This window comes from Vicia villosa, linkage group LG2, assembly GCF_029867415.1.
Source record: "Vicia villosa cultivar HV-30 ecotype Madison, WI linkage group LG2, Vvil1.0, whole genome shotgun sequence".
NCBI classification, from domain to species: Eukaryota; Viridiplantae; Streptophyta; class Magnoliopsida; order Fabales; family Fabaceae; genus Vicia; species Vicia villosa.
The window spans coordinates 179,749,327-179,770,889 of NC_081181.1; the positions used below are offsets into that span (position 1 = coordinate 179,749,327).

Below are 21,563 nucleotides of genomic sequence, written 5' to 3' on the forward strand. Positions count from 1 at the left end.
GTCCTTCTTGAGTGATGGACAATCTGGCTTATAATGACCGGATTTTCCACAATTATAACATAGTCCTTTGGATGTTATCTTCTTGTTTCCATCTTAATTGAGTTGTTTGTATTGATATCTATAGTTGGTTAGGTTCTTGTCCGAATGTTTCACATCATTCTTCCTTATGTATCTTTTATATCTTTTCACAATCAAATTTCTTTATCATCAGAGACTTCGTCATCACTAGAGTCAGTCTCATTTAGCTCTTGTTTGAGGTCTTGGAGCTTGAAGCCTTTAGAGCTATGGACTTCTTCTCCACCTCCTTATCTTTGTTTTTTTCATTCTTTACCTTTTTCTCATGCTCTTCTAAGCACATGAGATATTTCTCAAATTCTTCAAGCTTGTCAAATAGTGGTATGATGTCCCAAATTGAGAGATCATTAGCTTCCTTTAAAGCCGTGAATTTAGGTTGCCATTCCTTGTTCAAACATCTCAAATTTTTGTTAGTTATTTTTTCATTGGAAACGCGTCTCCCAAGTGCGTTCAAATGATTAATAATATGTATGAACCTCTTTTGTATATCGGCAATGGTTTCACCATTATCTATATGAAAGAGTTTAAACTCTTGTGTTAAAGTATTGATTCAAGCTAGTTTTACATCATTTGTGCCCTCACGGGCAACTTGCAATGTGTCCCACATAGACTTTGCGGTCATACAATGTGAAATGCGATAATATTCATCAACCCCCAAAGAGGAGATTAAGCTATTTTTTGCTTTCCAATCATATGAGTATTTTTCCTCATCTTCCGCGTCCCAATTTGCTTCGGGTTTAGGAATGGTAACACCATCCTTATTGATTTTAGTTATTGCAAATAGACCATTAAGGATAGCTTTCCATATGTTCCTATCAATAGAGTTGCCATGAACGTGCATACAATCCTTCCAGTAGCCATAATTTTCACCGTTAAAAATTCGAGCTCTATTATACACCCCTTTATGTTCGGAAGCCATTTTTCTAAGAAGTGTTTTTGAAGAAAGGAATAAACCAAAGTTCTTGATGCCACTTGTTAGACGCTAGGCCACGATCTAGAGGGGGTGAATAAATCCCACTAAAAATTTGTTTGTTTTTAAAATTTGTTTTCAAAGATGGCTTGCGGAAGCGCTCTGGGATCGACTTGCGTCTATTTCAAACCACTATTGGTAGAATCAGATATGCGACTAAAATTTTAATAAATGCGAAATATACTAAGGATGAGATGTAGCTTGAATCCACTGGTTTTGAAATATAGTCCTTTGAACAATTTAAACACTCAAGCACCTACTTCCAATGAAATAAAATTGACAAATTGACATAGTTAATTTGTCGAACACTTGTTATGCAAATGTTGTTATGCTCTAACAATTTCACAAACAGTTGGTGTGCAATTGTTAGCAAGTCAATATGGTCTAAGTGTTATTGATTGTGAAATCCAATTTCAACTAACACTTGCAAATCTCTACGCAAAAATAGTTTTGTATCACAATTTAAGCACTTAGAATTATTAGCAAGTTAATAATTGTATACCAATGTCAATAGCAAGTAATAGAGAAGTAAGGAGAGAGGAACACAAAGATTTGTTTAGGAAGTTCGTCGTTCGTCCTCGCTACGGTTATGTCTGCCCCTAATTCCAAATGGGAATTAAGATAGTTTTTATTTCTTTGCAAATTGTTATTACAAGCGAAGTTAAAGCAATAAACAAACAAACTCAGTTTTGATGTTGATTCTTTATCTTTTCTTCCCTTGATCTTAAGCTAAATCAAGTTGCCCATCAATGTCGAATCAATCCTCCGGTTACCGTTACTTCCTTGACCAAACCCATTGTTCTTCAAGGCTTCCACTCGGCATAATTGCAATGACAAATTGTTGTCACCCAAGAACTTTGATTGGTCCTCCATCTACCGTTACTCCCTTGACCAAACCCACCGTTCTTCAAGGCTTTCACATGGGCGAATCGAATCCAAAGCTTCTTGTCAAAAACTCCTAAATTAATCTGATCTTGAAGGACAAAACTCCATTGGTTTTATTCAATGAAACTCCCAAATTTCTTCACTCAATTGGAATATAAAAATCCCTAACTTTGGACGTTAACACTCTCAGTCTATGATCACTCAACAAAAATTATTATGTGTAATTTATGAATAAACAAGAGGAAGAATGAAGATGAGAAGAATGTTTGTCTCTTTTAGGTTTCAAAGTTTTATTAAAATGGATGCATGAATGTATGTATATATGTGTGTGTGTGTGTGTGTGTGTGTGTGTGTGTGTGTGAGAGTGTGAAAGAGGATTAAATCTGGAAAATTTATGCACAAAAATGCTAAAAAATTTGTGATGCGTCGACCTCCAGGCCCTCATGTGCTGACCTCTAGGAGGCAGTAATGTTTGGAGGTGAAAGGTGATAGTATGTGTAGACCTTCAAGTCCTTGTGCGTCGACCTCCAAGAGGCACTGAGGTATGGTGGTGAGGATGCACAATATTTGTCGACCTTTGGCTTTTATGCGTCGACCTACAACATGCTATGTGTCAACCTACAACTTATGTGCGTCGACCTCTGGCTGGAAGAAGTGTTTTCATGAAGTTTTTCCTTTTCTTGCTTAGTGGAGGCCGACCTCTAAGAGCTATGCATCGACCTACGGTATGCATTTTCACCCAAAACCATATTTTTCACATGTGAAACTGATCCACATGCATATGAATAGGTTTAGAATGATTATGTAAACATTTTCATGCAAGAGTGCACCTTAGGCTAAGAGGATACCGTCTAATACATTCTATTTCTAAAGACCTAGTTTTGAAACCACTCAAAATAAACTACTTTAGGTATGCACTCACACAGTCCTCATATTTTATTAAAATTTCAAATTCATCCCCTAAATTTTCAAAAAATTACAAATAAATTCCAAATAATTTACAAATTGGTGATTCAAATTTTCAAAAATTGTTAATTGGTCCCTATATTTCATATTTTAAATTTGGCCAATTTTTTTTAAAATTTATGAAAATACTTCCAAAAATTTAACAATGAATCATTTTAATACTTCATTCAATTTTTTTTAAATAATTAAATTTTAATTGTTTAAAATTTTAAATTACTTAAAATTCTCAATTATCTCATCCAAACGCACTCTTTATTACGATGAATAAATTCAAACTGATTATTCACATTTATAATAAATTTTCTTTTTTTCTTCGCATCTCAATACAAAACTTGGATGAATGTCCACTTTAACCTCCCATATCTAGCTCCTCGTGTTTAACCTATTTCTTCCTATTCCGCTATATTTATATTTTTCTCTTCCTCAAGTGTGCTATTTGTCTCAGATTAGGCTTATGCGAAGATAAATGCTTCAGGTAATGCTTCTATAAACAAGAAACACCAACATAGTTGATTTGTTGAATAACCCGTGACTTCGATCATTTATGTCATTCCATGAACCGCGTGAAACTTGGTGAACATATAAAAAAGATTCATCTATTTCACATTCAACTAATTTTTTTTTTGATTAATTTTGTTCTTGCTAAAATACTAAAATGTTACCTTTCCTGCTACGGGAGAATCTCAAATTTACGCCAGCTTGCGTTTATTTGTGTATGTTCTGGGTGTCTTTTATATGTCATTTCGATTAGGGGTGTTCATTGGTTCGGGTAAATCCGAACCAAACCAGAATCCAAACCAAACCATAGTTTTTGGGTTGGATATTTTTTCAGTTCGGGCAAGAACCGAACCAAACCAATGAAATCCAATGACAATCGGTTCGGGCATCGGATTTTCAATTTTCTACCCGCAAGCCCAACCCAAACCAACCATAATTAATTATCATGAAAATTACTAACAAGCATTCAACTTCAATAAGAAAAAAAATAAAATTTTTATGTGGACAAGTTATGATATTTTAATTTGTTATTAGAAAATTATCAGTATAATGTGATAAATGATTATAAAGTTATGAAACACATTCATTATCATATTAACTTAAATGTCTAATTATAGATTCAAAAGTTTTTATCTTAGATATTTTTGAATCCATTAGTAAAAATTTTCTAGTCTAATATTTAAAATTGAATACTATTAATACTATATTTTTTATATTATTATAAAAAATTAATTTTTGTAAATAAGTTATTTTTTAAAAATATTTTTTCATTTTTTTATCTACCCGATCAATCCAAACCAACCTATTGTTTCTCGGATCGGTTCGGTTTGGACTTTATTGCAAAAATTTGTAAATCCAATCCAACCCAATCCATTTAATTTTAATCGGTTTGGATATTGAATTCTCTCAAAACCGAACCAAACCGGCCCGCGAACACCCCTAATTTCGATTCATGGAAGTGCTTTAGAGCATGCCATCAAACTTAATGATATAAATGGATCTTATTTAATATAATATATTATTTCATATTTTCTAATTATTTAAACAATTCAACTATATTTTCTAAATATCCATACCACTATGTAAAATTTTAAAATGGGTCCTAAAATTTTTTCAATATATTTCAAATTATACATTAACTTGTAAATATTTAATTAAAACAAATAAATTCAAATGTATTGAATAACACACTACATGACACTAATAAATTATAAGAAAATACATTAAAAAACTCGAACGTTAAAATAAACTACTAGTAGAAATAGTTAACGTTTAAAATAATTTTTAGTTGTGATTATTCTCACGCCGAAAACGTTCTCATATATGCTCTATCGAGTCCTGTTGAAGGTGTCGATGAGTTTCCTTGTCTCGGACATGATGTCTTCTACGTAGAAACTCTTGAAAATCATTATTTAAAACATCGGGTGGTGCAACCAGATCATTTCCTAGATGCTCATAAGAATAATCAAAGTTGCCACCATATGTATCACGTTCATCTTCAACAGTCATGTTGTGCAATATGATGCATGCATCCATTATACACTTTAGTGTATCCAAGTGCCAAGATCGGGATGGGTTATGTATGATTGCAAATCGGGATTGGAGAACTCCAAATGCTCGTTTAATATCCTTTCTTGCGCCTTCTTAATGTTGGGCAAATAATTTTCTCCTATCCTCTTGTGGCATTGGGATGTTTTTCACAAGTATGACTCATTCAAGATAAATGCTATCTGATAGATAATATGATGAATGATTAAAATTGTATGTGTAAATACATGCATTAAAAAAAATAGCGGTTATAAACAGTTACCGTTGCAAAATGTCAGTCATATAATAAATAATAACTATATATTATTAATATGTAAAACTACCTATTCATCATATAAAATATAATTCAAAAATCAAAAAGTGGGTTAAGCCATGGTGGATGATGCAGAGCCACTATTAAAACTTTGACCACTATAATTTTAGAAAATTTTCTTACCCACCTCCTTATGGGGGTCACCCCCAGCGAAAACCCCATTTTACCCCGCTTCGGAAATGTATTTCCGAAATATTTTTTTTCTAAATTTTTCCAGACTTCGAAAGTGCATTTCCGAAAAAATCCCAAAAATTGAGATTTTGACTAATTCATCTCCGAAACAACAAAAAAAATCTTACAAAATCCCAAAAATTAATTTTAGGATATTAATTAATTCACATATCATAAATTTGATATAATTTATGAGTAATGAATAATAATAATTATATATTTTGATATAATTTATGAGTTATAAATAATAGTTATTATATATTTCTATCCTGATTCATATTTTAAAATTTAAAATAATTTTAATTAAAAAAATTAAAATAATTTCACTTACAAAATAAGTTATAATTTTTTATTTATATATTTATAATAATTGTTATATATTTATAAAAAAAATTAAAAAAATGAGTGTTTTAATTTATATATTTATATAATAATTATAATAATTATTATATATTTATAAAAATTATTATATATTTATATATTTATATATTTATATAATAATTAAAAAAATTAAAAAAATTAGGGTTTTAATTTATAATAATTATTATATATTTATATAATAATTATATATTTATATATTATATATTTATATATTTCACTTACAAAATTAATAATTATGATTATATATTTATATATTTCTATTTTGATTCATAATTAAAAATGAGTTATAATTTTTTATTTAGTTTAAAAAAATTAAAAAAAGATTTTGTCTTAATTTTATTAATGAATAAATTTTATATTTAATTTTATATAATTCAAAGTTTAATTATGAAATTAAGATGTTTTTGATTTATATAAGTTAGTAAAATAATTTTTAACTTTAAAATTGTTTAGGAAATTTTGATTCACCTTGATTTTATTGATTCACTTTCATTTTATACCTATTAATTGTATTGATTCACCTTGATTTTAATTTTTTAATAATTATTGAATTCTTTCGGAAGTGTATATACGAAACATTCCAAGACCAATTTGGTCTTGGAATATTTTGGATATGCATCTCCGAAAACACCCCCCTCTCCCAAAAAGGGGTGTTTTCGGAAATGCATCTCCGAAAACTCAAAAAAGGGGGTGTTTTCGGAAATGCATCTCCGAAAACACATTTTTTTCGTGTTTTCGGAAGTGCATTTCCGAAAACACCTTTTTTTCCAATAAAAGTACGTTTTCGGAAATGTATTTCCGAAACCAGAGGTATTTTGGTAAATTCGCCAGAGGTGACTAAGAAGGTTAGGAGGTGGGTAAAGAAATTCTCTAATTTTAAGTCAAATATACAAGACACTATGACATAGTGTCATTGGAAATCGTGAAACCACTCAAATTTTCAGCCGATATTGATGCTCTTATAGGCCCTCGACAACTCCCCATTACCCCTTTACGGTGTGCCACTTCATATCTTTCTTTCATTCATGGGACTGAAACGGCCGCCATCGCCATAAACACACGTAATCAAAGTCATGTAACGTTTGTCTCATCATCAAGCTACAATTACAACTTACGACTCTTGCTCTACTCGGATCCGATTTCATGTAAATCAACTTCAACGGGCCAATCCCCTTCCCGACATCCTATTTAACTTAACCGGCTTTGGACTACATCCCGACACGTTTTCTACTGGCTATTCTCATCCGACTTCATACCCAGCTAAGATCTAACTGAGTAGTCGGATCTGGTCTCGAAGAACAATCTTATGTACTGACCTATATTCCATCCTCTATCCGCGTTCAAATCCCGACACTGATAAAAATATTTCGGGATGTGCAAACTTTTATGCATCGACCATTCTCAACTAACAACTTTTAATTATTTTTATGCGCAAAGACACTGCATTTGTTTCATTTGCAAGAATTACATTTTATTTTTGTGAAAAAAAACCTTTATGTGAAGTAATTCAAAATGACTTGGTTCGATTTCAAATGGCTTCCAACAAGTGAGATGAAACTATAGAAATAAAAGGTGAGAAAACATTACTACAAAAATTCTTTTGAAGCAATAACATTAAAGAGTTGAATAGTTGAATTCAGTGACTTTTGATTCCAGCGTTGTTGATAAATAATGTCAGAGTAGTAAATTGTTTAGGTTGCATGATGCAGTACAAGGATATTGATACAACATAGGTAAAGTAGAGAAAGCTGTCTTAAAGTACATGATTGTCCATTGACAGATCAACAACAACATCATATCGACCCATCTTGCTTTGCTTCATTGGAATTTAAAAGCATGGTCCTATATGCAGCTAGTACTCATATGTGTTCTCTGTCCAACTAAGAAAAAGGAGAAAAAGGAAGGAATCAATCAGCTATGTCTATAGCATTTCTATCATTCCTGTCAGATACATATTCAATTCGTGGTCCCCTAAAAGGTAGAAAATCATCTTCATCGAGAGTTTTACTAGTCTATCAATGATCATTCACAAGATTAAAGAATTAATATATTAGAGTATTTGAGATAAATAAATTTTGTAAAATACTTAATAATTATAATTAAAGAGTACTATATATTATTTTTTATATTAAAGACCGAGTAAAATGGTTTGAAATGATTGAAATCTTGAAAATGTGGTAACAAATGAACTGAGAGAGGAGACATTAGGTTCACAACAAGGAGATATGTTTCAAATATTGGGGAGCTCAATAAAAAAGGCATACTTTTGCCAAATCCACGCGTGATATTCCTTTTCTGATTTCAAAACACAAGAACCTTTTTCCTACCCGGTATCTCTTTTAAAACATCACTTTTCTAACCAACAAACTCACTTCCTTCTTCTTCTTCATTCATTTCTCTTCATAGGCTAAAACAACCAATCATGTCTGTAAGTATTTACACACTCACTCTATTTTCCCTATACTTCATCACTTTCTGATATTTAACTATGCTTAATCTTGCATGCAGAATATGGTTGAGGTTAGAGTTCCAAATCTTGATTGTGAAGGATGTGCTTCAAAACTAAAGAAAGCTCTCTTCAAACTCAAAGGTAATACATACATTTTCTCTAACCTATTAGGGTTTTGCCATCTAAAAAAAATAGTGGCGCAGTTTGTTGCTTGTTTGCTTATATTGGATAATTTAGTTGTTAGTTGGATAATCAAGTTGATTTTGATTGTGTGATATTTATATAGGAGTAGATGATGTGGAAGTTGAAATGGAGGCACAAAAGGTAACAGTGAGAGGATATGGTTTAGAAGAGAAAAAAGTATTGAAAGCAATAAAGCGTACTGGAAAAACAGCAGAGCCGTGGCCATTTCTTCCAGGACATGCACATTTTGCTTCATTTTACAAGTATCCAAGTTACATTGTTAATCATTATTACAATGATGCATACAAGAGTGAAGCAAGTAATGGAGTTCATACTTTTTTTCATACCCCTTCTGTTTATTCAGTTGCTCTTGGTTCTGATGAGGTTTTTGCTTCAATGTTTAGTGATGATAACCCTCATGCTTGTACTATAATGTAACCAAGGTTCTTGTGAATTTGTTTTTTTTCTTAATTGAAGATGAAGAGGTTAATATTGAGTGAGGCATGTTTTTACACTTTGAAGGAATCATCAAGTGTGGTGTATTTTAAATTATCTATTCGTTGATGGTTCAATTATTTTGGATGATTTTTATTTAATGTGTAGCAAAAATACTATTGGAAATTTGCTCTGAGTTTTAATTTTAATATGTAACTAACTTTTATAAGTACAATTTTATTTTTTTTTATAAACAAGGATTCAAAGGTTTCAACTAGGGGAATTGAAAGCCACTTTCAAAAGGCTGAGAAAGGACCCAGAGAAATTACTAACCAAATGAAACTTAAGCAAGATAATACAATGAATCTTTATAAAATTCATAGAAATTTCTCCAATGAAGAACATCTTCATTTTGATATTCCAAACGTGATCCTAGACGTTACAAAGTCTATTATTAAAAGTAATTTCATTCCTTAAATAGTTGAATGAAAATAAAATGAAATAATTGTTAATTGAGTTAATATATACCTAACGTAAATAAAAGAACTTTGTTAATTGTAGTTAAGCCTGTGCTGAACTGTAATTGGAGCAAGGCAGTGTGGCTTCGAAACATCCCTCCGAGTCGCTCCATTCTGATTTGGAAAATGATTCACCAAAAAATTCCCACCGACGATTTAATTATGCAACAAGGTATCTCGCTGCCGTCTCAATGCTGTCTCTGTTTGGAAGAAGCTGAAACTTTCAATCATCTTCTTTTCAGCTGTAAGTTCGCTAACTACATTTGGTATCAGCTTATGATTAAATTCAACATTCGCAACAATCCAGGTTCTATTGTCGGTTGGTTGGATATTTGCAGTAGTAATAAATCTCCGCAAGTCACTGTTGTGCTTTGTGCAGCGGTCATCAATACTCTCTACAAAATCTGGTTTTCGAGGAATTTAGCCAAGCACCATAATCGTAGAATCTCTTCGGCTTCTGCCCTGGAATGGATCTTGCTGCAGGTTCAAATTGCAGGAAACAATACTAATAAATCTGCCCGCATTAGTATGCTAGACTTCCAGTTCATAAAGGCCTTCAAAGTCAATATTATTCCCCCGAAGGCGCCGGTTATTAAAGAGGTTATTTGGTCTCCTCCTTCAGCTGGCTGGACCAAATGTAACTGTGACGGAGCTTTCGTTCCGGGTTCGGTGCAGGTGGGTGGGGGCGGTATCTTCAGAGATCACAGAGGTAATTTTTTGTTGGCCTTTGCTGATAGTTTCCATGGCATCTCTTCTCTTCATGCTGAATTTGGCGCGGTGATCAAAGCAATGGAGGTTTGTATAGATAGGGGTTGGTCCAAGCTTTGGATTGAAACCGATTCTTTTGAGGTGGTCAAAGCTTTCACCAACCTTAAGTTAGTTCCGTTAATATTTAGAAACCGTTGGAGATATTGTACTCTTAATGATAGGCTCTCCCATTTAATCATCACTCACATCTACAGGGAAGGTAACACTTGTGCCGATTTTTTGGCGAACTTCGCGCTTGGCACGAGTGCTATCGTTTATTTTGATTCCATTCCTCCGGGAATTCGGAATGATTTTGTAAAGAATAGGTTAGGTATACCTTTCTTTAGATTTTCGTGATCTCGGGGCTAACTTGTTCCCCTTTTTGTATCGGTTTCTTGTTTATATATATCATCCCTTATTAAAAAAAAAACCAACAAAATTTGCTTTGACACAATCTTGAATATTCAAATTTTTTAATTCAAGTCTCATATTTTTTCATTAAACTTTAAATTTATTCAATTTAGTCAATATAATTTATTTTCTTTTTCAATATTAAAGGAGATTTGTTTTTCAAAATGAGATTTTCTTTAAAAAAAAAATCTCTCTCGCTTATTATGATTTTTTGATATTTAGAGTTTCAATTTAAATTTTTAATTTAAAAATTATAACTTTAATTTTTTAAATTATTCTAATATAATATAAATGGCAAATAGAAGAATCCACGACCTTCATACAAATGAGATTTTCACATATAATCAACAAACCAGAGAATTTAAATAAAACTAAATTTAATCAGCATTGTGCTAACAAGGTTTTAGGTAGGGGTGGCATAGCGGGCGGCCAGCCCCATTTTGGCCCACCCCATTTAAGCCCGTCCAAAAACGGGGTGGGGCGGGGCGGGTCTACTTAGGTGTCCGAGCTCAAAAGTCATGTCTGCCCTGTTTACTAACGAGTTGGCGGGCCGGCCTGCAAATTTTTATTTATTTTTTTATTTTATAATTTGATTTACCACATAATTTATAAAAAAATTAATTATAACCAAAAAGGTTGATAAAATATATTTTTAAAAAACGCATAATAGAACTTCAACATATCTTAAGTCCAAACAGTTCAAAAAATAAAACAAATAAAGATCAATTATAACAAAAAAAAACAACGAAATAAACTCAACCACAATAAAAAAGCGTATCAAAATAAATAAATAATACATATCACTTTAATCCTATTTAAAAACTAACTACTAAAAAACTCAATTAAGAATTTACATAAAATAGACAGTGATAACAATTACACCGCATAATACATCACGGTGCATAAAATAGTACTGCATAAAATATCAACACCTAACTTTCTCTCTAATTACTTCATATAAACTTTTATATTAACCGATTCCTTACTAGTTAAATCCAAAATTTGTCACACTTATAGATTCATCAAATCCCTCCTTTTCTTATAATCAACATCTGTTTCTAAAGAAAACATGTGAACTAATGTATTAACAACTTAATAATTATGCATGTTATACAATTGTTCTTTTATTTCAAGTTTTTCCAATCAACACATGTATTAGAAAGTTATAGAAAGAACGTTACAATTATAATTCAATTTGTATGTATAATAATTTAGAATACAATTCAATCAATATAATTCTAAGAGAAGAGTGTTATTTTTATAGTTAAAGTTGTTTTAATTCTAAATAAAAAATAATCTTTTTAACAAAAAGCCCGCGGACAAAACCCGCTCCGTCCCGCCTCGGCCCGGTTTTTAAGCGGGTTAGGCGGGGCAGGTCAACTTAAGGTACCGAGTCGAAAACCTCAGCACAGCCCGCCCAAAATAGCGGGTCAAACGGGTCGCCCCGACGGGCCTGGCCCGTTTTGCCACCCCTAGTTTTAGGGTCTATGTGCATAGAATGATAGCCTAAAGTGACTTCTATCAAAGAATCACAAGATCTGAAGTCACTTCACATGTCAACACTCTTCATAAAGCTCACTAAAATGAGAATTAGTTAAAAAGGCTTTATGTGAGTGAAAGCATTGCAAAACACAAGGAAAAATAATTATGATGAAAAGAAGAACATCTCATTGAAGGCTTCAAAATCCAAGGCTAAAATCGAAGATGTTTAATATGACATGAGTGATGACTCTTCGAAAGATGAAGAGATGAGACTATTTGTGAGATGCTACTATAAATATACATGAGGAAGAATGTTCTAAAATATTCTAACAAGAACTTAATGAAGTTCAGAAAATAAATCCTCCAACGAAGTGAAATGATAAAGAAAAGGAAGAAAAGTAAGCAACATGTTATGAGTTCGGTAAATCTAAAAACCTATTGTACAAGTTTAGTGAAGCACAAAGGCTATCAACCGTTCTATAAGATGAAGGGAAATAATCCCAAGGGTCGTAGAACATACATATCTTGGGAAGAAGATGAAAAATAATCCTCTTTTGATAACAACTCTAATGAAGATGAAATATTTCATCTATGTGTAATGGTGTATCACAAACACAAAGATTATAATGCAAATGATTCTGACTCATGTTCCATACCTTATTATTATGAGCTATTTAATGCTTTTGACGAAATGCATGTTAAGGCCTTAAGTGATTTTAAGAAAATCTCAATGCAAAGAAAAATAATTTTGAAACTTCAGGAATAAATCTTAAAACTTAAGGGTTCTCTTGAGTCCTTGAAAGAGGGAGACATATCTCTAATGAATGATTAATTATGTGCTTCTCATAATTTATAAGAAAAGGTAGAGTTATTTGAGTGTGATATTTGTCCTAGTTTAAAAATTAAAATTGATAACTTGAAAGAACTAATAACACAACTCTCCAAAATCCTACTGTTGTTTCCATTAGTTCAAGTAAGGATGAACAAAGTTTTAGAAAATCTAATGAGAAAAATGTCCATGTCACTAGGAAGAATAGAAATAATATTACTCTTAAAGTGATTGGCCATTATTGTAGTAAAAAGGACACACTAGGTCTTAATGTAACATTCCAAATGGTCTCATGACATACCCAAGATTCCCAGTACTAACTTCAAAGGACCTAACACAAGTTGGGTACCTAAATTAACTTATTGATCTTATTGTAGGAATGTATTACAATTGAAAATAGGATTCGATTCCAAGATCATGGTTGTTCAAGGAATATGATGGGAGATGTGTCTATATTTATTGACTTCATCAAGAAAGAATGTGGCTACATTACGGATGGAGACAATAATCGAGGAAAACTCTTAGGTGAAGGTTTTGTGGGAAATTTGTCCACAATCACCATAGATGTTATATTAGTCGAAGGTTTTAAGCATAACCTCTTGGATATTAGTCAATTATGTGATAAAGGGTATATCGTAATTTTTATCCCCTTAAATTTTCTAATTGAACATAAAGTTGATAAGAAGAAAGTGTTTAATGGTTCTAGAGTTGATAATGTTTGTATATTGAACCTAGATGATGTATTAATAGTGGTACCAAATGTTTAGTCATTCGAAGTGAAAACTTTTGGTTACGTCCTTGACTTTTGGGCCATGCTCATTTTTACTTAGCTAATAAGATAACATCCAAGAATCTAGTAATTGGTCTAACAAAAATTAAGTTTTTAAAAGGGAATCTAGGTGATTCATGCCAAATGTGAAATCAAAGAAGAGTGTCTTTTAAACCGAAAAGTTGTGTTACCACATCAAAACCTCCTAAGCTTCTTCATATAGATCTTTTTGGTCCATCAAAGACTAAAAGTCTAGGAGGAAATTACTATGACTTTATGATAGTAGATGATTTCACAATATTTAATTAGACTTTATTCATATGTAACAAGGAAGAAACTTTTAAAGCTTTTGTTAGATTTGATAAGCTTATCCAAAACCAAATTAATATTAAAATAACCACTTTAAGAAGTGGTCATGGTTGTGAATGTTTTAACCACCACTTTTAATAAATTTACAACAAAAATGTTAGAACCCCCAACTTTTCATATCCTCGCACTCCACATACTATAATAAGTAAGATGAGTCTACCTAATTAACTTTAAGCGGGCATGATTAACACTACATGCCATGTCTTAAATAAGATGATCATTATACCTATCCTAGAATAAAAACTAAAATAAATAGAAAGACGTTACTTTTAAAGAAATAAAAACAAAATTTGTAGTTGTTGGGATTCGAAGGATGTACCCGAATTAGTGTACCCTCAATTTTCTATTAAAATCGACGAAACTTATTGTATATATTTAAAAAGAATTATTTTTTGCGTACATGTATTATTCCTCTGTTTTTTGTTTACATATCATGAGGTGAAATCGTTGTTATGAAATGTATTAGCTGTAGTGGAATACTTCCTATCTAGTAAAGCCTACAGAGTTTTCAACAATAAAAGCTATGTTGTCAAAAAGGCATTGCATGTAGCTTTTGATGAAACCAAACCACATAACAGATGGAGAGGAAATTCCTTTAGTTTTTGATATTTTAGGAATAAACACAGAAGACATAGTCATGGATGACGTTTTGAAAATGACTCCTCCAAATAATGAGGTCATTAAAGATGATGGAGATGAAAGTGAACAAGAGGATGATAAACAACATACCTTAAAACAATTTTTTCAAGATTGGATCATCACAAAGGACCTTCCATTGTACAATTAGGGCTGAAAATAAGCCGAATCGAGTGGAACTCACCTTAACTCGGCTCGACTCGTTAAGAATTAGTTCAACTTAAATAATGGTTCGAGTTTGTCACGAACTTTTTTCCAGCTCAAAGTCGACTCGTTAGAAGTTCACGAGCAAATCGATTCAACTCGTTAAGTTTATCTCATTAGCTTCAACTCATTTGCTTCACGGATTTAAAAATTATTTTTTAAGTCTATTCTTTTTATATATTCTAAATTAATATTTTTTAAAAAATAAAATATATAAAAATAAAATAAAAGTTATAAGATTGAAATTTATACGACGTTGATTTTATTTGTATAATTATTTTAAAAAATATTTTTCTCACTATCAATTAAAACCGTTAGATCGAAAGAAAATATAGAGCTAAGATTTAAAGGAAATCTTTTAACCTAAAAAAAACCTTTTGATTCCCATTCATAGCATTCATAGAATTTTAAAATCCCCTCAAAATAACCTAAATTGTCTCATTTTAGATCAGGCTTATGGTCCATTATGTTTAAACATATCTTTAACTTAACATGAAATAAACGTGTTTGGAATATAAAGACTAATATTATTTTTAGAAACGATGTGGAACTATATTTGACAACAACCTTGAGACAAAAACCATTTCACCCCTTGTAGTCCCAAACTGAAAATTGCAGAAGCTGTTATACATATGCATGAGACTTCACGTCACTAAATTTTCATGATAATCCAACCTTCCAAACTGGAAAAATAGAACTCCCAACTCCCAAAATATGTGTTGCCGTATCTGTCTTGAAAAATTTGACGGGATTTTGAGTATTTTTGCTGTCAGGCTTATCAGTATCTTACTACTATATTTGATGCTAATAGATAGATGTCATATTTTTATGGAATGCAATGTTACACAGTTGAACATTTTCTTTTCATTGATGAAACACTCTATATCAGGAGAATATCTAATTTGAAGGGGAACAAAACCATGTCATTTCTTGATCTGAAAGGTTTGAAAGGCATGACAAGACTGTGAGTTGAAACCATTCCTTTCATGCTACCTAAGAAGAACTTCATATATTAGAAAGTAAATATCATTATTGATAGAAAAGTGTTGATCAATAAATGATAGGCATGCAAAATCACTTTTTTCTTCTTTTCTGGTAAACCTCCAGCATCATTGTTAGCAAACCTAAACCCGTGGGGTCTATTCGCACCCAAATCCGAGTCAACGTGTAAAAACTCGAGTTGACTGGATTTGGATTTGGGTGCCACCCAAAATTTCGGGTGCGGGTTTGAGTAGTGTGAAACCCGCACCTGAAACCCAAAATCACACCCGCTTTTATATATATATATATATATATATATATATATATATATATATATATATATATATATATATATATATATATATATATATATATATATATATATATATTGTGGAAAGTTGTAAAAATATATATTTTTATGTATTTTATTGCGGGTTCGGGTTTGGGTGGAAAAATCCGAACCTAAAAGATGTGGGTGTGGGTGTTATTTTTCCACCCGAACAACATTTGGGTTTGAGTTCGGATGCCGATTTCGAATGTAGATTTGGATAGTGTAAAATCCACACTCGACCAGAATAAAATATATTATTTGCATGTGGGGTACATCGAAATTTCTTATACAAATAGAAGTATTTATAGATAACTTGTTCACCCTAACTAACAAATCAATAAGTGTTGGGCTCCTCTTGAAGTGATCATTCCTTTAGGCCCAAATGTAAAATTTTAATAAATTTATAAGCCCAAATGTAAAATTTTAATAATTAATTTATAAATTAATTAATTACATTATTATCAAATAATAACTCTTAAAAACATTAAAAAAAACTAATTAAAAAGTATAAAAAATATAAAAAGTAAAATTTCACGTGATTTTTTAAAATTAAATAAAAAATAAAATAAAAATTCAACTGAGTGCCACGTAGGAAGATTCTGGGTGGAATAGTCACATAGGGTCTATGGTGAGGGAATCTTCGTTTAGTTTAGAATCCTGAAAACCAAAACAGTCATAGGTGCTATGGTGAGAACGTAATAATTACAAGAAATAAAACAAGGCTTATGAGGGATATAATAAGGTTGAAGGGATAGACTATAAGGAGACTTATGGTTCTGTAGCTCGTCTTGAAGCTATTAGTCATCTTTTTCCATTTCATTGCTATCTTAATTTAAAATTATATTAGATAGACATTAAGTTCGCTTTCCTAAGTGGTTTTATAAATGAATAGGTATATATTTTTCAACCTTCATATTTTGAGGACCAAGAAAATCATGACCATGTTTTTAAATGAAAAACATCCATGCATGGTCTCAGACAAGCTCCTATAGAAGTTAGTATAAGCGCCTCAGAGGTTTGTTACTTGGAAAAATATTTAACCAAAGAACCATAGACACTAATTTATTTATAAACCATATTCTTTTAGTTTATATTTATATATATTACATAAAATTTAGGTCTATTAATGAGTCTTTGTATATATTTTTCTAGCAATATGTTGAGTGAGTTTAAAATGTCCTTTGAGTGTTTGTATATATTTTTCTAGCAATATGTTGAGTGAGTTTAAAATGTCCTTTGAGTCTTTGTATATATTTTTCTAGCAATATGTTGAGTGAGTTTAAAATGTCTTTAATGGGTGAATTCACGTGCTTCTTAGACCTCCGAATAAAGCAAACCGACATGAGAACTTTTATACGCCAAACTAAATATTGCTTAGAAGTCCTTAAAAAGTATAATATGAAGGATGCTAAGTATATATCTATATTAATGGCTTCAAATCTGACAAAGGTGAAATGTGAAAAGAGATTGACATAACCAAATATTGAGGTGTTATCAGATCTTTGCTTTATTTAATTGCAATTCATCCTAGAATTATGTTTAGTGTATGTATGTTCGCTAGATTTCAAGCATCACCTAAAGAATTACACTTTAAGACCATCAAATGAATTTTAAGATACTTAAGTTGTATTTCAAACTATGGTTGTTGGTTCCCTAAGAGAAGTGAATGTACTTTGGTAGGCTTCTCTGATTGTGATTTCATGGAGTGTAAATTAAATAGGAAAAGTACTAATGTCTGATGTCATATTTTTGGAAATTGTTTGATCTTATGGCCTAGCGAGAAGAAACATAACATTTCCCTTTCTATCGTCCATGCATAATACATTGTCACTAGTAATTATTGTACACTCCTTAGGCAAAATCAACAACTATTGGACTATGATTTAAAATTAGGTTGTGTTTCAATCAAATGTTATAACACTAGTGCTATAAGTCTAACCAGAAAACCTGTTTCACATTCACGCACTAAATTTATTAAAATTCGATATCATTTTTTTCGAGATCATGTGGAAAACAGTGATGTAATTTTTGAATATATGAACACCAAAAACCAACTTGCTCACATTTTAACCAAACTGTTATCTGCAGAATCTTTCCATATGATTCAGAGATAATTAGGGATCCTAGATCCATCTTTCTTTGAATAAGCAATAATATTTGTTTTTAAGTTTGGTGCATCTTTCTTGTTAAATTAACCCTTTATTATGCAGCAAATTTCATGTTTAAATCAATCAATTATTAGTATGATCTCTCCGATATCCTTTGTCACTTTTGTTTTTCTATCAGAATAAATTTAATCAATATGATTTATTATCTACGTGTGTGTTTATCTCTTGTATTTTTATCTGATGCATGTTAATTAATTGTCTCTGCATTTAATATCTTTTTAATTGACACGTTTTTTATTTCTATGCATTATATTTGGATATTGAATCATATTTCATATCAATCATCATTCATTTATATGTGGATCTAAGTTTTCTCTCCATCCAATTAGTTACTCATGCATATCATATAGTTTTATGCATTTTTTTTCCTTCTAATTGTTTATCTATCAAGTATCATGATTTTGATTGTAATTTTGTAATATTGGTTATCCATATTTTTGGATATTAAATTTTGGTTATATATCTCTATATTATCTCTAGTTATATGATATAAAGTACTCAGTTGTATCAGAAGATCAAGATGTTATGTCATCTTGCTTAACATCTTTCAAGCAACATGTTTTAGCAAAATTTTGTCAATCCCAAAATCATGAATATATATATATATATATATATATATATATATATATATATATATATATATATATATATATATATATATATATATATATATATATATATATATAGAGAGAGAGAGAGAGAGAGAGAGAGAGAGATATGTATGCGTTAGATTTTCATAATCAAATTAAAATTTCATGTTTATAGGTTTTCTTAAATTCGTAGCGTTTAATCTTCTAAAGAGTTAGGTCTCATTAGGTAGAGTTTTTCAAAGGATCTTTTTGTTGATTAATCTGTTAATTTGTGATTATGGATTGTTCAAAGTTTGGTTAGTCAAAAATATTTAAAATTTCTTATTTAATTTGTTGAAGGTTAATCCGCCTATTTCACAGTTATCACATCTATTTAATTGGTGTTCAAGTTGTTACTTCCATGTCTTTCATTTTGATAATAACTTGTGAGATGAAAAGTTAGTTGTCTTCACCGCTATTGAGTATTATCAAAGTTGATAGGGTATAAAATGTATTTAGAAATACATGCAAATTTGAAATGAGTAACTTAACTGTAAGCTAAACAATTTGATAAAATAATTTGTTAATTTTATAACTATGAATTATTTTTTATTAATTATAACATAAGTACATTTTTCTGTTTAGGTTAAATTTTGTGTTTTGAAAATTCAACATTTTTCAATATTCTTCTTCATTACATTAAAAAGGGGTTTAATTAATTAATTTATACTTAAAAAAATAAAAAGAGAAAGAGAAAATGTAGAGAGAGAACTAAAATGAATGTGAGAAAGTGTGAAAAAAAGAAACGTGAGAGAATTTGAAATTTGAATTAAGAAAAGAGAAAGAAGAATGAGAAAGTTGAAGTTAAAAAAAGAGTTAATGAATTGAAGGCATGTATCATTTTGTGGTTGATTAGAATAAAAAAAATTGAGTAATTAAGTATTTGACCTTTTATAATCATAATCGTATGGTTTAGAACTTTTGGTTCTTTAATGAAATCTTGATTAAAAAAAAAAGTATTTGACTTTTTATCAGTGTAAAGTGATGTAATATGGAAGAATAATTTAGATAATTATATAGTTCATTTAAATTTGTTTTGTTTAGAAATTTACATTTTTTTGTAAAGTTTGGTATTCGATATGCGACGAATTAATTCAAATGAATCAATCCTATTAATCATTAGTAGAGACCTATTAACACATAGCGAAATTTGAATCTCAAATCTTAAGAGGAACACATTCTTAAAATCTAAGATTTTTACCAACATGTCAACCAAGTGTTAAAATTTGGCTTCAAAGAGAATTTACAATTATTATTATCATTATTTGACATACATATTATTTTTTCTCGCCCAAAAGACTAGTATGAGAACTCAACCACACATAGCCCAATTGAGATTATTCAACATATATAATCAATACATGTGAGATTTAAGGTGCATTTTCTTGATCTTCACTTTTCACTTTAATTATAATTATTTTAAACTCTATAACTAATTAGAATGTTGGAGTGTTAATCTTGCACGTCCACCCTATGTCACTCTATAGGAGATCCATATCATCAATTCCAGATTTCTACATCATCGATTGATACTAATTTTGGTCCATGTATAGAACATAAATAAATAAATAAAACTTTTAATTATGGTGATAGTAAGTAGTTAATTATTTTATGAAAAAAATATAAACAATAGTATAATTAGAATAATAAAATTATATATTTTTTTTTTTGAGTTTTGTTTGGAAGTTTAAAGTAGAGAGTGGAAGAAGACTTTGGACGGAGAGCACTAGAGAGAAAAATAGAAGAAATAATTTATTTTTTAAGTAAATATTATTGTAGAATATAAAAAATCAAGATTTATTATCATTATCTTTTTTTTTTTAACTTTATGATTTTGTAACAATAAATATTAAATTTATGAAACTTATCCAAACACTCTAAAACTCTCATAAAATCTTCTTAAATACAGTATCCAAAGTCTCTGAAAATGAAGGCGTTTGAAAATTTTATTGGATGAGACATTTGAAGAATTATGCATGGTTTTTATTCATTATTTTATACAAAATCATTATTTAAAAAATTTACAAAATTCATTAATGTTTTCCTTCGCTTCTCTCTTTCCAAAATTCAGTTACATACTTACATTTAACAACAATTCACTTTTCAAACAAAGTCTTACTATATATAAATCATCTTAAATGATAATTGAAAGTCTTGAAGGAATGACTTTTTTTTTAATCAAAAAGAGACGTGGAGGTATTCAATTGCAAGTTTTGTGAATAGAGAGAATGTTTAGTTGAGAAAAAGTAAAAGAAAAATGGTCCTTTCCAATATTGCTTCCTACCTTGGCCCCGATGACCGGCCAAATTCAATCTCAACTTTGTTGGACCATTGAACTTGAATAAGCCATAATTATATGTTGTGAATTCAATGCCAAGAACAAAGTATAAAACAAGGAAGAATAAAGGACAAGGAAGAAGAGGAACACAAGAATTGGTTATAACTGCTATTCTTTTACTTTCTCTTAAAACAAGATTACAAGTTTACAAGAATAACAAATAACCTCTCTCACCCTAAATTAGGATTTGCAGCTTAGCAATGATGAGAGACTAGTATGCTATTTATAATAAAACATAACATACTAACTAATGGGCTTTTTCAGCAAGGCCCATTAC

At 30.4% G+C, this 21,563-nt stretch overlaps 1 protein-coding gene across 1 annotated transcript; it reads left to right on the forward strand.

The window, feature by feature from the left end:
* Nucleotides 1-8,099: 8,099 nt before the first annotated feature.
* Nucleotides 8,100-9,048, forward strand: LOC131647568 (heavy metal-associated isoprenylated plant protein 31). The gene is made up of 3 exons (XM_058917452.1): nt 8,100-8,235; nt 8,316-8,397; nt 8,543-9,048. Exons 1-3 carry the CDS (start codon nt 8,230-8,232, stop codon nt 8,875-8,877), a joined length of 423 nt encoding a protein of 140 aa, XP_058773435.1. The 5' UTR covers nt 8,100-8,229; the 3' UTR covers nt 8,878-9,048.
* Nucleotides 9,049-21,563: the final 12,515 nt, after the last annotated feature.

Coding starts and splice junctions, on each gene's coding strand:
- LOC131647568 (XM_058917452.1), top strand. Junction 8,398..8,542: donor AGCTCTCTTCAAACTCAAAG/GTAATACATACA, acceptor ATATTTATATAG/GAGTAGATGATGTGGAAGTT.